Consider the following 16,526-nt stretch of genomic DNA (forward strand, 5'->3'; position numbering starts at 1 on the left):
TTTTTAGATGACAATTAACTGTGGCGACCACGAACTTAAGCTTTGAGGTTTTAAAGTTGTATGAATATGTCTGTATATAGTTTAAATTACATTGCATATATTTATACTTTTTAACATTCTCCATTTGTTCGATTATTTAACATTCTCCATTCTTCGCTATTTTGCAATTAGTTTCACTACAATACTTACGGTTCTCGATAAGGTGCTTTTATTTGAGGTTCCCTCTTCGGAAGCTTGCATATAACCCAAGAAAAACAACTTATCTCAACAAATATTTGTTACTTGCTCCACAAGTATTTGGTTAGATAGGAACAAAATTTGGTAAACATACTAATAACTTCTGAATTAGATAATGGACGATTGGTTCCTAAGTCATCTCTGGCGATGAAATATTCTAAAATTCTAGTGTAAGCAATTGCACCCACCAAAGTTCCGAGTTTAGGAGGAGGAACAGAAAGGTTGAAGGTTGCTGAATTCTTTCCATTCTCATCGAAACTAGCAACGACTCACTTTCCCCCGAATCAAAAGCAAAATGGTCTGCTTCCCACCGCCTGTCCAGGGTTGCTGGGATTTGACGGCGGACTTCAAAAGCCACCTACAGACGCTTTACGCCCAATCATTCTGGAAAACGTAACCCAAGTCTCATCAAGCAATTCGACCTTGAAAGAAAGTGTAATAGCCCACTAATCGAGTGCGCACGTGTAAAATAAAATAAAATAAAAACTAGGTGGTGTAGAGAATCTTCTCCCTCCTAATAAAGCAACAAAACAAACAAAATGGAAACAAGAAAAAGTGAGAAGCACCGGGTTGGATACAGATTGATTGATGCCACTTACAATATATATTTATATATCCAAACATCAATTTGAATCCCCAAAAATAAAGTCTAAAAGGGTAACCACAAATCATACAAATCTCAGCTGCACTCATAAAACAATGCTTGAGAATCAATACCCAAATGAACACACCCTGCCATGCTTTTGTAAACAACAGCCAGAGCTAAGCTAAGTAGACTCACCTACTATTCTCATGTGGGGTTTTGTGTTCAATCCTTTTCTTCTGATATGAACTCTGAGCTGTCTTCACCAGCTGCTATTTCTGTAGATTGTGCGTCTACTTCATGGCTCTTGAACAGTTCATCATCTTCTAATTTAGCTACCTTCTCTTTTGATTCTCCTTTTAGCAGCTCTACCACCTCGACCATGATCGGTCGTTTCTCTGGCCGTGAATGGGAGCATCTGAGTGCAACAAGGACGACTCTCTTTAGCTCGTCTGCGTTGTAATCTCCATTTAGCTTTGGGTCTGCAAGTTCGTTAATCTTTTTCTCAACTACTAACGGTAACGCCCAATCTACGATTGTGCGTTTTGTTGTTGCACTTGACTTCTCAAGAGGTCTCTTGCCAGTGGCGAGCTCAAGAAGGAGAATGCCGAAGCTGTATACGTCACAACTTTCTGATGCCTTACCTAACATAGCATATTCAGGTGCGAGGTATCCGAGTGTGCCTTTGACTCTTGTAGTTACATGTGTTGCACCGTCGGGGATGAGTTTTGCGAATCCAAAGTCGGCGACACGAGCTTGGAAATCTGGATCTAGCAAAACATTACTAGCTTTGATATCTCGATGAATGATGTGGGGAGTTGCTTGGTGGTGAAGATAACTGAATCAAACAAAATTAGGAGTGATCAAAATGCATAAGTGAATGTTATGATTAAATAAAGATGGTTTTACGTACGCAATTCCCTCGGCAGATCCAACCGCGATTTTCATGCGACGTTTCCAATCGAGATGGCATTCTGATGCGTGATGTCCATGTAAATGGGAGAGTAGACTTAGATTGGGCATGTAGTCGTACACGATCAAGCGTTCTTGCCCTTCGGCACAGTAGCCACGTAAACTCAATAGATTCTTGTGCCTAACTCGAGCCAGTATCTCGACTTCCACAGAGAATTCCATGTCTGCCTTGTTGCTCCAAGCCTTCAACCTCTTCACTGCAATCTGAAAAGACATGCCATTCAGATTTCAGAATAGGTTGCTGTTTCTAAAATTCTAAAATACAAATAATGTCAATGTAACCGCCCAAGTCCACCGCTAGCAGATATTGTCTTCTTTGGACTTTCCCTTCTGAGCTTCCCCTCAAGGTTTTAAAACGCGTCTGCTAGGAAGAGGTTTCCACACCCTTATAAAGAATGTTTCGTTCCCCTCTCCAACCGCTGTGGAATATCACAGTCAACATGGTATATGAGATATTGTCCTCTTTGGACTTTTCCTTCCAGGTTTCCCCTCAAGGTTTTAAAACACGTCTACTAAGGAGAGGTTTCCACACCCTTATAAAGAATGCTTCGTTCCCCTCTCCAACTGATGTGGGCTCTCACTGTCAACATGGTATACGGTATTTCAATCCTTGAATTATGTGAACAATATTCCCTCTTTGAACTTTATGGTATTAACTCCTTATCATGAACGCTCGGGGTGTCTCAAGCTAAAGTATACGTAACTTACACAACAACTTATTGCAATCCTAGCTTCAACAAATTCAAAATTCTAAACCTTTAGAGCTCTCATAGATGATTGCCAAGTCAGCTTGCGTAGACGTCAACTATTCTCACGAGACAACTAGATGACCCTACTACATTTGGTTCCCAAGATAGGATATTAAATCTTTGGTAGGTGGTCATTATAACTTGAACTCACTCTCTAAGTCCCAAACTGCCATGGTAACATTCTTGCTGGCATGGTAAGGTAACGAAACAGAAAAAGAGAAGAATCTTATTGACAGAAACCGTACCGAACAGCCTTGGTCACCGTCCTTTCACAATCATAAGATGAACATGATACAAAGAACATATGAAGTTCAAAAGATTCTAGTACATTCAATAGATTATTCAGCACAAGCAAGATCTTAACTTGATCGATCGGCATACTAGTAATCTAAAACTAACGAAACAAGCATTTAAACGGAGCTAAAACGACTCGGTAAGTTCGAAACAACCAAGAATGGTAGCACAATTTCCTTGAAACAAATTGAAAAAGAAATCCCAAATTTAAAACAAGTCTACGCCACATGAATTGATAGGATAAAACAAGAAAAATGAAGGCATATTTACTTGTGATCCATCCCATAGCTGACCCCAATAAACGCTACCAAATCCTCCTTCTCCAAGTTTGTTATCATAGTTAAAATTATTTGTGGCTGAGTGTAATTCCTTCAATGAAAACACCCTCCATGTTTGCTGTTTCTTCCCTCTTTCTTTCCTGCAGAATAGAACAGTCAACAAACAAAAACATCCTAGAAAGTTACAAAATCTTTCTATCATACGAGCCAGGATCAGGGGAACAAACAGAAAAACCAAATCAAATCATACAGTTTCGGAATCAGATGAACAAAATGAAGTAAAATTCCCTTAAACTTTTTATGTTATCCCAAATTCAACTTGAACATGTAGAAACTCATCACTCATCCCCCAAAGACATCATGCCCACAAAGTGTTTGATAAAATTCCCCAGTGAAGTTTGAACAATCTCTCACAAGCTCAAAGTCAGCCCGAGCCCACAATTGGAATCCAGTACAATACACATCAGATTTTCAAGAAAAAACAAGAGACAAAAACAGATTCTAATCTCAACCCAGAAGCTAAATATATCGATCAAGTAAACGTACCGATCCGAACCAATTCCACAGCAGAACATTAGGCGAAGGGCCATCAAAACGGAGCCAAATGAAATCCACTTACTCTGTAAATAAACTAAGCTTCCGCTTTCTTAATTTGCTCACAGTCTGAACAACAGAGAAGAGAGAGATGCGAAGCGTGAAGGGAAGGAGGAAGAAACAATCATTTGAAAAAAAGAGGAAAAAAGAAATGGGGTTTTGATTTTGATTTTGGGTGTCAAAAAGTTCGCCGAATGTAAAGCTTTGAAGACAGAGAGATTGAGACAGGGGCGATCCAGAGCGATTTATAGAGAGAGAAACGAGGAGAGAGAGAGAGAGAGAGCGACGGCCTCCTGTAGTCTTCTTCACGCCTCCATGTCTGACTTTCTCTCTCTTTTTTCTTTTTTTTTTCTTTTCTTTTTTGGTTCGTGATTTTCAAATTTCCAGCTGTGTTCAAATTCTTAACTGTAACGACTCGAGAACAATTTCATTTTTTTTATTTTCAAATAATATGGGAAAATAATATTTTTAATCTCCATGTTTTCGGTGCGTTTGGTTACTCAAAAAAATATATTTATGAAAATAATTTCTCTCTCTCTCTCTCCCTCATCCTCTCCTCCGCACCGGATTCCTCTCCGCCACTTCTCTCCGGCGACACACCGTCATGGCGACAATGGAAGTTCCATTCGCCGCCCCTCCACCCAAAAACACGGCCAGAGATATCTATGGGCAAATCTAAAAATGTTTTCTAAAAAAAATATAACATAATATTTAATATAATTTAATATTACAACTTAATGTTTAAAAAATATTTATTTATTAGAAAAAAACCAAATACATATATATATTAAAAATATTTATTTATTAAAATATATAAATCTCTGTTTAAAGGATGGTTTTTTAATATATATATATATAGGAATTGAGCATTTAGACATTATAATAAAAGAGACATCATTTGGGAAAAAAATTAAAGAAACCAAGTGAAGCGAAGCATAAATCGAGTCTCGGACGTTCAAAATACCATCAAGCCAATATGGCTCAAAGGGCATTTTAGCTTCTTAATTCTAAGAAGATTAAAGTTGTAGGCGTTCCCTCGTGCCCTTTTTGTGTGTAGCATCTTAACGATATCCTATCATCTTTGAGAAAAAAATGTGTTTTGAAATGGTGTCTCAAGGCTGTTTCTGTATTTTACTACATATTTATCTTTTCATCCGCCGAATTATGAGAAAAAAATTATATTTTAATTTGTATATTTATTTGAGAGCAAGAGATTCGTTTGATGAATATATTACATTGTATTGGGTTACATCAATTAATAATTAAAATGATGATTCATCAGCCTAAAGTTCTATTCAATGATTGGATATTAAGAGAGAGAAAGCGAGCTAATTGCTAAATCAAATATTAATTTTTGTGAAATCATTTAAGTGTATAGTTATATAATTATATAAGTGAAGTGGACAAACTTTTAATTTTATTAAATCAAAATATGAGATTATTTTAAACTTAGCATAATGTATTTTTATCTCATTAGTGAGCTTTAATATTTAATAATACCAAGGACATGACTTGATTAAGAAATTTCTATGTAAAATAATGAAATTAAGAAATTACAAATGAGTAGAAATATGAGTGATTTTAGCTTATTATATATTATTTTATTATACGCATTACAAAAAAATTAAATAAATAAATTAACCATATTGCATACTCATTTAACAATTTTTTAATAAAAAGTTTACATATTTCATTATTTCACTATTAATACACGTGAATGTCCTTTCCGACCGATGAAGGATCTTATAATTCACTCCCTTAGGGGCTAGTGTTCTCGCTGACACATCGTTTGGTGTCTGGCTCTTATATCATTTGTAATAGCCCAACCCCACCACTAGCAAATAAATATTTTCTTTAGGCTCCCTCTCAAGGTTTTAAAACACGTCTGCTAAGGAAAGGTTTTTATACTCTTATAAGGAATGTTTTGTATCTGGCAGTGTGCCAGCGAAAATATCAAAGCAATTAGGTGTCGAATCTGTGTCAACATGTTGGAAGGACTCGTGTTAGTATGTGAGAATAGTTTTCACTCTTAAGAAGCGAGATGTAAGTAATGTAACCATGTCACTGGAGAATGCTGCGGCGATCAGTTGTCGAATCTAGATTCTAAATTCTGATCCGAATCTTGAGCATGAGATGTTACAATACCAGTACTATTAATTTGATAAAAAAATCTTACCCATCGTTCTAGATTAAACATATTATTCTTGATTTTGTGAAGTTTACTAATCAATTAGTCGATATTTTTGCAGCTTGAGCTTATTATTATTAGTATTAATATATTTCTTAATTTATTGAAGGGAGAATTAATTTTGAGTGAATTTCAAGTATGAGCTTTATTATGACGTAAGTTTCACGAATGAGTTTTATAGTGACGTAAATTTCAAGTATGAATTTTATGGCGATAAATTAGAGTGTATTATTTGGATGTATGTATTATCTTTTAACTTTAATGTGGAATAACCGTTTTCGATTATATTTTTAAATAAAAGAAAAGGAATATTTGGAAATCAAATACCACCAATCAAGTGATTCCAATCCTGTCAACACATCTTACCACTAAGTGGGCCAGGCCCACGTGACAAAGTTTAATGGGCCTAAATACGAGGGCTTTTGAATATCCTATTTTTTTTTAATTTTGAATTATTAATTTAAATAGTTTAATTTTGAAGAGATTAAAAATATAGCATTTGAAGTTTGTCTCTTCTCGCTGCGGCATTTGCTTCGTGATTTAAAGTTTATTTTATTTATTTTTTAAATACCAACTGTTTTTTTTCCACTTTTCTTTAAAAAACATGTAATTTAATCAAATATACCAATTTTTTTTTTAAATTATAGTTTTATTTCATTAGAAGTGACTATTTACATTTTAATTATTTTATTTTATAAGGTAAGAAAAGTTTGTATTTTTTTTTATAATTATTTTACTTTATAAGTAAATGAAATATTTAAATCTTATTGATCGAAACTATCCTCATCTCGCTAGTTCTAGCTACATTTTCCTAAGCTACAAGTAACATTTCTTACAATTCGAGTAAGAAGGTGTTACACGGATTTTTACCAATATTATACAGTGAGCTTGAGATATCAGTAGCATAACCCTAAGTTAATGATAATATAAGCTTCTACTTCATTCTCCGAATCATAGCCTTCCACAATGAAATTGGTTTAGTAATATATAGTCATCGAGACTTGAAGTATTACGGTAGATATTGTACTCTTTGAGTTTTTTCTTTTGGGATTTTTCTCAAGGTTTTTAAAACGCGTTTATTAAGAAAAATGTTTCTGCACCCTTATAAAAAATGCTTAGTTCTCCTCCCCAACCAAGGTGGGATCTCACAATCCACTCTATTCGGAGCCCAGCGTCCTCACTAACACTCGTTCCTTTCCCAATTGATGTGGAACCCCACCAAATCCACCCCCTTTGGGACCTAGCATTCTTGTTGGCACACTACTTCCTTTGGAGCTCAGCCTCGTCGCTGACACATCGCTCTGTATTAGGTTCTGATACCATTTGTAACGGCTCCAAACCCACCGTTAGTAGACATTGTCTTCGGTTACCATTGGTTTTTTAAAAGGGTGATCTCAAATACTAATACAAAGCTTTGGTACGTGTCAACAAATCCACCCCCATGCAAACGAATCCCCTCCAGAGCTCGACACCTACAAAACCCTCGCCAAATAAATAAATCCCTCAAATCCTAAAATCACAAAAACAACCAAACAAAAATGCAACAACCGACGGCCAAGAAACCCGACACCATTCAGGCGGTGGTGGACAAGAAGGTGAAAGATCTGATGAGGGATTGGAGGCGGCTGGTGGAGGTGCCTTACACCGCCTCTCTAGCTCACACAATGAACGTTCTCGTCGCCAACTGCGTCGTGGCTGTTCCCGTGGCTGCGCCGCCTGGCCACTGGATCGGCGCTGGCGGTTCCATGATCATGGAGGCTGATAAGAGCACTGGGGTGGTAAGAAAGCATTATATTGGGATGGTCACGATGCTTGATATCTTGGCTCATATTGCTGGCAGTGAGGATGCTCATGATAGTAGTGGTGATCTGCTCGATCTCGATCGGAAGATGGCGGTTCCCATATCGTCAATAATTGGACATAGTGTTGAAGGGTTGAGTCTCTGGACTTTGAATCCTAACACCAGGTAGGTGACTAGATAATACATGAAAATGGTAATTCTCAATCTTTTGTTTGAAATTCATTAATAATTTATTAGCCTTAAGATGAAACTTCTGATCACGAACACATTTTAAGAGTTATAACCTTAATACTTCATGACCGTAAATAGCCATGAGGTAGTGATATCACCCTCCATGTGCTAGAACGTATCATCTAAGAATAAATGAATCCTAGCTTTAATCTCAATTTTTTTTCGAATTGACATTAATTGGAACTTGAGTTTATCTCGGATAATTTGAACAACATTTTTTTTTTTTTACATTTTAGTTGGATTTGATCTACGATCCAAATATGTCGAAAAGAATTAAAAGGGGAGAGATCTTCCGGAGAAACTTTAAGCACTTAGCTTTTCAATTCGAAACGTTAAGCACTTAGCTTTTCAATTCGAAACTTTAAGCACTTAGCTTTTCAATTCGAAACTTTAAGCACTTAGCTTTTCAATTTAAGCACTTAGCTTTTCAATTCGAACTTCAAGCACTTAGCTTTTCAATTTTATGGAGTGGTGAAAAGAACCGTACATGTTAATGGAGAAAACACACGACAAGCTCAAATTAAAAACACGACAAGCTCAAAACTTGGTCGACAATTTATTCTACTCAGTCTACTAGCGATAAATATTGAAATTTAGGGATTAAATTGAAAATATATTCCAAATTGAATGTAAGTTTTTAGGTGTAGTAGTAAGTGAAGGCTGATTCATTGTCCGGTCTCATAGCATATTAGATTGTATGGAGATATTCAGCAAGGGGATCCACAGGGCATTGGTTCCCGTCGATGGGCAGGTCGAGGAGGCCGTGGGCGTGAAGCTTGTTGAGTCGGCAACGAGTTACATGATGGTGACCCAAATGGATGTGTTGAGATTCCTTAGAGAAAGAACACCAGAAATTAAAGCGATTTTGAGACAAAGTGTGAAGGAAATGGAAGGGATTAATGAGAATGTTATGGCCATTACAGATCAAACCAAACTTATAGAAGCAATTAAGTGCATGAAATCTAGCTTCCTCAATGCAGTCCCCATTGTTGGCGGCGACCATCTCCACACACAGCTTATCACTGTATGCCTATCACTTTCCCTTCATTTCAATTGCTTCTTTTGGGATCAAATTGATAGTTTAAGTCTCTTTCAGGGAAGAGGAAGGAAGCTAGTCGGGACGTTTTCGGCAACCGATCTGAGGGGGTGTCAGCTCGCGACGCTGCAGACGTGGCTGCATCGGTCGGTGCTAGACTTCACCGATGCAGTCCGAAACAGCTTGTTGTTTGAAGGGAGTGTGGCGGTCGGGAGAGAACTGGTTACATGTCGGCCGGAAAGTTCGTTGGAGGAAGTGATGGAGAAGGTGGTGTCAAAACATGTGCATAGAATCTGGGTAATTGATGAACATGGTTTGCTTCTTGGTGTTGTCTCCCTATCAGACATGATTAGAGTTGTAAGGCATTCACTTCTCTCTCAACTCCACACCTAATATCCCTTGTTCTTCATGTGTGTGTGTGTGTGTTTTTTTTTTTATATTTGTTTCTTTTAAGGTTGTATGGTTTTGTGGGGGAAATTGTTTTCCTTAGAACTATATTATTAATTTGGAGAAGTCGCAACAATTGATTGAAAGCTAACCTCCTCGACTGCGTAAGGAAGCTCCGTTGTTATCGGAGTGGCGAACGTCTCCCCTTTGCTAGCATGCTATTTGGTAATCGACAGATCTACAGTATAGGCATGCGATTCTGATTGAATTGGTGCCTTTTGTAGCGAAGTTAATGGCATCCCCCGGATAGCTCTCTTTTATGTCTAGATTGAGGTGTTTCGTTTGTGACCCATAACCCCAATGACCCAAGTTAGATTTCCCGCCGTCCAAAGAGTCTAGTTATGCAATTTTGAACTTATTTGAACACAAAACGACTAGTAAGTCGACTCTTTTAACCTACTTTAGAGTTAGGTTGGATAGGATTTGCTTTGGTTTTATGTTTTGTGTTTGATTATATGATGTAATGGTTGTACATACATATATGATGCGTATCTGAAATCCTTGCCTTGTACTATTTCATTGTTTTGGTATAATTTTCTTTTTTGCTTTTTTTTTTAAGAGTGAGGTTGTAACACAATCATGTTTACGCCTAGAATCTCGAGATGTCAAATTCTCACTACTCAATAAGTGTTATATTATTACAACTCGAGGCTTCGAAAAAATCAAATCGTGACTAAAAAGACGAAATCGAAAACAAATAAAATTTAAAAGAAGATAAAAGGAGTCAACGACATCAAAATTAAATACAAAATTAAAGTCAAATATTATAAACGGGAAATATAATTATAATTATGAAAGAAAAATGCAAAAGACTCTAAAAGATCGGCAAGGGACTGACGCTCGACACCCCTCTGTGACAGTGCAGCTCTCGAACACCTCCCCACCTCGACTGGTACCTGAAAAAAAAAAGAAGGGGAAACGGGGTGAGTATAAAAATACACTCGGTAAGCAACCTACTTGTAGACTCTTAATCACATCCAAGTTTAGGAGAGAACCACGAACTCTATTCTAGACCCTAGAGTCTCAATACTCTCAGTACACAATTCAGGGTGGAAGGACTTAACCTTTGAAGCGGTATTCAACGTTTGAGAATGAGGTACTTCCTCATAACTACATGTACCACTCGTACAACCTAGCTAGAATTAGTCACTGCATGGTCAACTTCCTTCCACAGGACGGACCCATCATGCAGGCGACCTTTGACCCACTCGCGTGATCAACATCTTACCATAAGACGGATCCCCATGTAGAGTAGTCGATCTACCACTGAGTAACACTTCCCTAGCAGGCGTCTCGCCAAGCTCAACAGTACCACACCAGAGTAGGAAGGGAAGAGTAACACCTCCCTAATTGGCGTCTCGCCTAGCTCAGTTGGTACCCCGAAGTAGGAAGGGAAGAGTAACATCTCCCTAACTAGTGTCTCGCCTAGCTTAACGGTACCATATCGGAGTAGGAAGGGCAGGGTAACACCTCCCTAATTGGCGTCTCGCCTAGCTCAACAGTACCACACTAGAGTACAAGGGTAGTTGAAACTATTGAGTTAGGGACCCTGGCTTTCAGATCCACTCAATCAAGACTCCCAAGTCCATAACAGTCCAAGATTAAAGGGTCTCTCCCTCTAAGCGTCACTCACGACACCATAGACCATAACATCAGAGGAGTCCCCTAAATAAGTCAACTTAATCCCTACAAGAGTTCACCCTAGGCATATCACAACACTGCAGCTTATCAATCATATCATAAGTTCACAGAATCATTCAAGAGGAGTTTATGTATGATTAACAATGCATACAACCATACAAGCTCAACGGTAACATCCATCAACACCCGGAGCGTAGATACACAAATTCTCCCGTCTGCCAACATAGTATGAACAGATAAAAGCAATAGTAAGATAGTCCAGCAAGCATACAAATAACCAGTACAAAATCTCACTAGGACAGCAAGTCCAACCGATATATATTTAATTCCCTAAGTATATAGGATCATTAGAACTAGCTACCTACGGTAATTTGCTCTAGCATGCATGCAAAACCAAGCGCGCCCTACAAGTATTACTTCCTAAATCCGTATGGTTACTTACAGGAATGAAGCGTGCCCTTCGAAGCTTATTTTTCGGCTAATTAAGACCCTACTTGACGCAGTATTTTTCATGATTTTCCTCCGCCATTCCACGCCAGACACATGTCCCATTTTCCCGACGACTCACGGCCCTCTCCCTTCTTGACACGCGTCCCTCTGCCGTTCGTCTTCTTCCTCTCATTTCTGCAATTTTCTAGATTCCGGTCAAATTCTATATCAACCTATTTATTTTGAATTTTTCTATCTTCCAAACCGTAACTCGAATTAAATCGATTCCTTCACAAGAATTCAAGATCTCAAGTCCACCTATCCAGATCTATTTTTATTGTCTTTTTTTGATACTCACAGTGCTTAATAAATGAAGTCGAAAACCGAGAAAAATTCAGTTTCTTACTGAAGTAGGATGGTTTCTCGATTTGTTTTTCAACGGGATTTTTTGCCGCGTTTCCTCTGAAGACTTGCAAGATTCCTCATCTAAAGTGTTCAACTAGATTATTAAGGTCTAAATCATCTAAAACCCCCGGATGTATGGTGAAATCTTGAAACAAGAGAGGTCGCAGACTTACCTCACGTTCTTGCTCGTTTCTTACCGAAAACGAACGATCCAACATTCAGACCACTTCTCTTGAAACTCTGAGTAGTTCTAGTAGGAGACCTAAGATTGAGGGTGCTTTAGTTCCGGTCTGTGGCGTTTCTCCCTCCTTGTTCTTCTTCTTCTTAAAAAATCCTAACTCTTCATTTCTCTCTCTCTAATTTTTTTTATTTCCCTTTTCCGTTCTTCCAGGTCTGACCCCCTCAAGGTGGTACGTGTATGGCAAAATTACCTTTTTGCCCTCGGTTGACTTTGACCCAAATTTCGATTACATTACCATTTTTTTAAAAAAAAATTCACTAAGTTCCTTGATGCATCCCGAGCATTTCTTTCTTCTGCACCGATATGAAAATCACACTTTAAGTCCTCCAATATAATCTAGAAATTCACAATGGTTAAGAAGGTGCTAGTCACAAGGATAGAGCGAATTGTACCTGTTGGGCTCGGGGTGATACGTATATACTCTTCTAGTTGTCAAACTTTTCCTATCCAAAAAATCTATATACGGTTTAATTCGTGGTAGTCTTTTTGCTTGCATGTTCTATAACATTGTTTTCAATTTCTAGCTCAACCTAACTTTCAAACTCTCTTTTAAAATTCTCAGCCTATTTTCTAAAACTTTCTTAAATTAGTGCTAGAAGCTTGAGCATTCATTGTTGGGAGGTAGACAACATGATCTAAAGTTAGCTAGACTCACTTAGTGACGTGAGAGAGAGGGGCACAATAATCAATATAACTTTTAACACAAAAAAAAAGTCTCAATAAAATGAATGTTCTGATTATTTAAGAAAAAGCTCTCTAACCTTGAAAAAAATAAAGCATACCAACGTTCATATAGTACGGTTTACGCCCTCCTACAAAAGCTAAAAAGGTAACCCTCTTGCAAATAAGAAACATGATGAATTCAACATAAAACTCATTATATTCCAATGGAAGGGGTTTCGGGTTTGTGTATAAGCCTTTGCTTGTGAATTTGTGAGGGTAATTTGACATGAGTGGCCACTCCAATGGCTTGAAGAAACCAAATAACATACCAACCAGGGTCAAATTGCCACCATTCAATGCCCAACCTAGCTGAGTACTCGAAAGCATGGTGGTTATTGTGCCAACCTTCTCCAAATGCAAGCAAGCCTACCAACCTTTATTAACCAAAAAAAAAAAAAAAAGGGACCAAACCATGTTAATCGTCTACAACATAAAAGTCCATCCATGATTGTTGAATATTTCTATGAACAAAGTTATAATAAAGGTTGTAAAACTTATTCAACAAGATTAACACGATTACAAAAGTCTCATAGTACCAGGTTAGATAAGGGAACAACCACATGATATACATAACGATAATGTTTCTATTAGTGTGAGGCTCGACGAAGCCTTAAAGCAAGACCTCGAGTGCTTATATCTAAAGTGGACAATATCACATACCAGTTAATTGTATAAATATATGAAGGATTCATTGTCGAATAGATCTAATAAGAGTAATTTGACATGCATGAAGAAGTGTATCAAAATAAAAAAACCGAATCACAGACTAAATTGGCTAACCAATCAAATGGTCCAACAGTCAAAGACTCTACGATGAGTCAATAAGCAATTTAACTTACAGAGAAAAATCAACGGATTTAATTTGTGGGGGTAAATTTAGAAGATTTGATTTGTAAAGTAGATTTAGGAGATAACAATACCTTGTCGCGCATTTCAAACATATGAATAGTGTATATCTAAATATTAAATCATCTTGACTTTGTGTAGAGCCACTTACCAATTGTTTTTCGATAAGTCTTTAGTATTCCATCGTCGTTTTCCCCATATATGACATACCGAGTTCACCATAAATGTTATGTGCAAGAGCACGACAATCCTCACACACTGCATAATTTCAAGTAAATGGCTTAATAGTATACTCTTCAAGCAAGCAGAATATGAGGATCTTATGCATATCTATAAAAAACGGTGCAAGCCAACCAGAGTATATGTACCGTGCCCCATATAAGGAATGGAAGTCCTCCAACTTCATAGAGTAGGACTGCAAAAGCAACGTGATGAAGAAGATATGTCTTATGGATAAACCTATAGAAGGCTTGCTTCTCCAAATCACGAACGTTGTCGGGTCTCCCATGCTTCGAGAACCATATAATGATACTTCGTTCAATCTTTTTAAAGTCGGTAAAATATTTTGGACAAACTCGTTTGGTCAAAGTATAGGAATCAAAAAGCCAAAGAATATGACTAAACCAGAATCCTTGAATAGGGCTATGTGGGTCTCTATCAGTATCGACAAATTGATGATGACATCTATGTGTGCTCACCCAATCGATTGGATCACCCTAAAAATAAAATTTAAAAATAAGTAAATTTCTAACGGAAATAAACAAAGAAGGATTCACAAGTCAAACCTGAAGTGCGTGAGCTGCACAGTAAGCAAAGAAGTATTCAAGCACTTTGGGAAGTTCGAAACTTTTATGAGCAAGATTTCTATGATACGAAACACTGATGCTTAGACCAGTAATAACGTATAATGCAAAGCTAAGCCAAAATGCACGCCAATTGAAATGAAACGGAGCGAAAATACAAAGAATATGAAGTATGAAAAGGGCAATGGAAATGTATTGATCCAGCTTCGTCCATTTTTCCCTCATGAATGAGGTTGGAGGCTTCACCATTGCCTTTGGCTCATGCATTGGCGAGTGCTTCACCACCTCCCTCGGCCATATGAATTTATAGCGAATTTCAACCTTGGGATTAATTGTTTCTTACATAGGACAGTTATTGGACGAGGTGGTAGCTACAAAATTTACTTCATGAATTAAAAGGAAAAAAAAAAAGTTCAAAATGTAGTTGAGAGACTGCAAAATTGTCCCCTTGAATATGTTTTAATTGATAGAGAGGTTTTTTTTTGTAATACTTTTACACTTCTTTTACGTATGATATCTATATTTTATTGGTATATATTAATTTATATTTTCGTATTTATGGAAACACGAACGCTAATTCAATCTTGTTCCGACAATAGTTGAGGCGGTATGACACAATTCATTGCATTGCTATTTTCTTCTCTGCCTCCTGTTGAGGGTGACAAGACTCCCAGATTGCTACTTTAAGGAATGATCATGAGTTTATAAGTGCGGGAATACATATTCATTTGTATGAGGTCTTTTGGGAAGCGTAAAGCAAAGCTATGAGAACTTATGTCCAAAGTGAACAATATCATATCATTATAGAGAATCGTGATTCCTGTCCCCTCGAAACTGTTTGGAACTTTTGTTTGTTCTTCTTTATTTAATCTTTTTCATAATTTTTTGGTTCATAGGTATATTCAATTTGGAGATTTCAATGAATGGCCATAAATACTCGGCAGAAAATTTGTGTCCCATGCATTGGTGAGAGTTTTGTTCGTTTGAAAAAATAATTAATTATCCTCTCAAGTGGACGCCAGAGAGAGAAAAAATGGTGTGGGAGAGAAAAATGAAACAAGAGAGAAATTCATTGGCTACTAAGGAGGTGCATGTGAAAAAAAAAAAAAATTTAGCTCCATGATAGTAGTTGCCAAATTGTGGATGCATCTTTGATGCGTCATCAGTTCTCCAAGAGAGGTCACAATTACCTCGAGCAAACATATTAATGACGAGGAACACATTTTTGCTATTCTACTAATACTTGTACTTGCTCTGCTATTCTACCGAATCTTGGCAGAGGAAGAATTACGGAGCGTAAAACAAAAAGAAAAAAATGCTGATTCGGGTAAGTTGAGTGATTTACTATCTCCACTTACCAACACAAGTACTTTCAACATGCTTTGTTCTAACTCACATTTATCCTAAGAAATTTCTAAAAGGTCACTCAACATAGAATTGCTCAAAGTAAAACACGTTTAATCATAAAGTTTTTATGATTGAACCACAGAAAGGAAGGTGCACCTTGTTGGTATAAGAAGTGACATTCAATTCTTTGAAGTCTTTCTTAATCATTCTATCCTCATGATCGCTCTCATTTGGATGTGATCTCGGTTTATTCTTGTACCTTTTATTTATTCAAGTGTCACAAATGGATACATCATAATCTTACCTAAAGGCTACAACTTAAATGAGAAATACAATTACTCTAACTTTATTTTCATGGCATCGATAACAGCACCGTCATCCATAAATGAGTGTCTTGCCTTTACTTGGAAAGAAATAGCGAACGTGGCTTGAGTATTTAAAAATATTCAGTAAGTTGCTCCACTGTTGGAGTCGAGAAATGCAATCACATGCAATCATGGTTAGATCAATCTTTTCATAAACTCTTCCTTGGGTTGTACTTTCTAGTTTAGGGAAGGTTGGATATTTCTCTACACATGATCCACGTAAACGCACATGACCTACCAGGCAGGCGCTTATACGTAGTCCCTAGGCCAGACTACAGAATAACACACGTTCATGTTGCTAGAAGCTACAGAGAGA

The 16,526-nt window shown here is 37.3% G+C and overlaps 3 protein-coding genes and 1 long non-coding RNA gene across 4 annotated transcripts; 1 reads left to right on the forward strand and 3 right to left on the reverse strand.

Annotated features, from left to right (window-relative positions):
* Positions 1-777: 777 nt before the first annotated feature.
* LOC111457685 (PTI1-like tyrosine-protein kinase At3g15890) lies at positions 778-4,040 on the reverse strand. Its single transcript, XM_023100037.1, has 4 exons — positions 3,660-4,040; positions 3,106-3,253; positions 1,734-1,996; positions 778-1,658 (listed from the first exon to the last, which is right to left on the reverse strand). The coding sequence occupies exons 1-4, from the start codon at positions 3,701-3,703 to the stop codon at positions 1,046-1,048; spliced, it is 1,068 nt and encodes a 355-aa protein (XP_022955805.1). The 5' UTR covers positions 3,704-4,040; the 3' UTR covers positions 778-1,045.
* A 3,393-nt stretch (positions 4,041-7,433) lies between these two features.
* Positions 7,434-9,895, forward strand: LOC111457684 (SNF1-related protein kinase regulatory subunit gamma-like PV42a). Its single transcript, XM_023100036.1, has 3 exons — positions 7,434-7,861; positions 8,612-8,951; positions 9,024-9,895. The coding sequence occupies exons 1-3, from the start codon at positions 7,434-7,436 to the stop codon at positions 9,354-9,356; spliced, it is 1,101 nt and encodes a 366-aa protein (XP_022955804.1). The 3' UTR covers positions 9,357-9,895.
* A 1,377-nt stretch (positions 9,896-11,272) lies between these two features.
* LOC111457799 lies at positions 11,273-12,169 on the reverse strand. Its single transcript, XR_002713010.1, has 3 exons — positions 12,059-12,169; positions 11,887-11,966; positions 11,273-11,675 (listed from the first exon to the last, which is right to left on the reverse strand). It is a non-coding gene; the product is annotated as an uncharacterized LOC111457799 (long non-coding RNA).
* Positions 12,170-12,840: 671 nt separating this feature from the next.
* LOC111457789 (palmitoyl-monogalactosyldiacylglycerol delta-7 desaturase, chloroplastic-like) lies at positions 12,841-14,781 on the reverse strand. Its single transcript, XM_023100187.1, has 4 exons — positions 14,481-14,781; positions 14,064-14,411; positions 13,847-13,953; positions 12,841-13,223 (listed from the first exon to the last, which is right to left on the reverse strand). The coding sequence occupies exons 1-4, from the start codon at positions 14,763-14,765 to the stop codon at positions 13,004-13,006; spliced, it is 960 nt and encodes a 319-aa protein (XP_022955955.1). The 5' UTR covers positions 14,766-14,781; the 3' UTR covers positions 12,841-13,003.
* Between the last annotated feature and the right edge of the window lie 1,745 nt (positions 14,782-16,526).

Source organism: Cucurbita moschata, unplaced genomic scaffold (assembly GCF_002738365.1).
Source record: "Cucurbita moschata cultivar Rifu unplaced genomic scaffold, Cmos_1.0 Cmo_Scf00020, whole genome shotgun sequence".
Taxonomy (NCBI): domain Eukaryota; kingdom Viridiplantae; phylum Streptophyta; class Magnoliopsida; order Cucurbitales; family Cucurbitaceae; genus Cucurbita; species Cucurbita moschata.

Bases quoted from the DNA above. Each gene is read 5' to 3' on its own strand.
- LOC111457684 (XM_023100036.1), top strand. From the start codon at position 7,434: ATGCAACAACCGACGGCCAAGAAACCCGACACCATTCAGGCGGTGGTG. The intron at 7,862-8,611 runs GTAGGTGACTAG...CCGGTCTCATAG, and splicing joins ACTTTGAATCCTAACACCAG to CATATTAGATTGTATGGAGA. The intron at 8,952-9,023 runs GTATGCCTATCA...AGTCTCTTTCAG, and splicing joins TCCACACACAGCTTATCACT to GGAAGAGGAAGGAAGCTAGT.
- LOC111457685 (XM_023100037.1), bottom strand. From the start codon at position 3,703: ATGGCCCTTCGCCTAATGTTCTGCTGTGGAATTGGTTCGGATCG. The intron at 3,254-3,659 runs GTACGTTTACTT...TCTATTCTGCAG, and splicing joins TGTGGAATTGGTTCGGATCG to GAAAGAAAGAGGGAAGAAAC. The intron at 1,997-3,105 runs GTAAATATGCCT...ATGTCTTTTCAG, and splicing joins AGCTATGGGATGGATCACAA to ATTGCAGTGAAGAGGTTGAA.
- LOC111457789 (XM_023100187.1), bottom strand. From the start codon at position 14,765: ATGCATGAGCCAAAGGCAATGGTGAAGCCTCCAACCTCATTCATGAGG. The intron at 13,954-14,063 runs GTACATATACTC...GAAATTATGCAG, and splicing joins CATTCCTTATATGGGGCACG to TGTGTGAGGATTGTCGTGCT. The intron at 13,224-13,846 runs GTAAGTGGCTCT...TGGTTAATAAAG, and splicing joins GACTTATCGAAAAACAATTG to GTTGGTAGGCTTGCTTGCAT.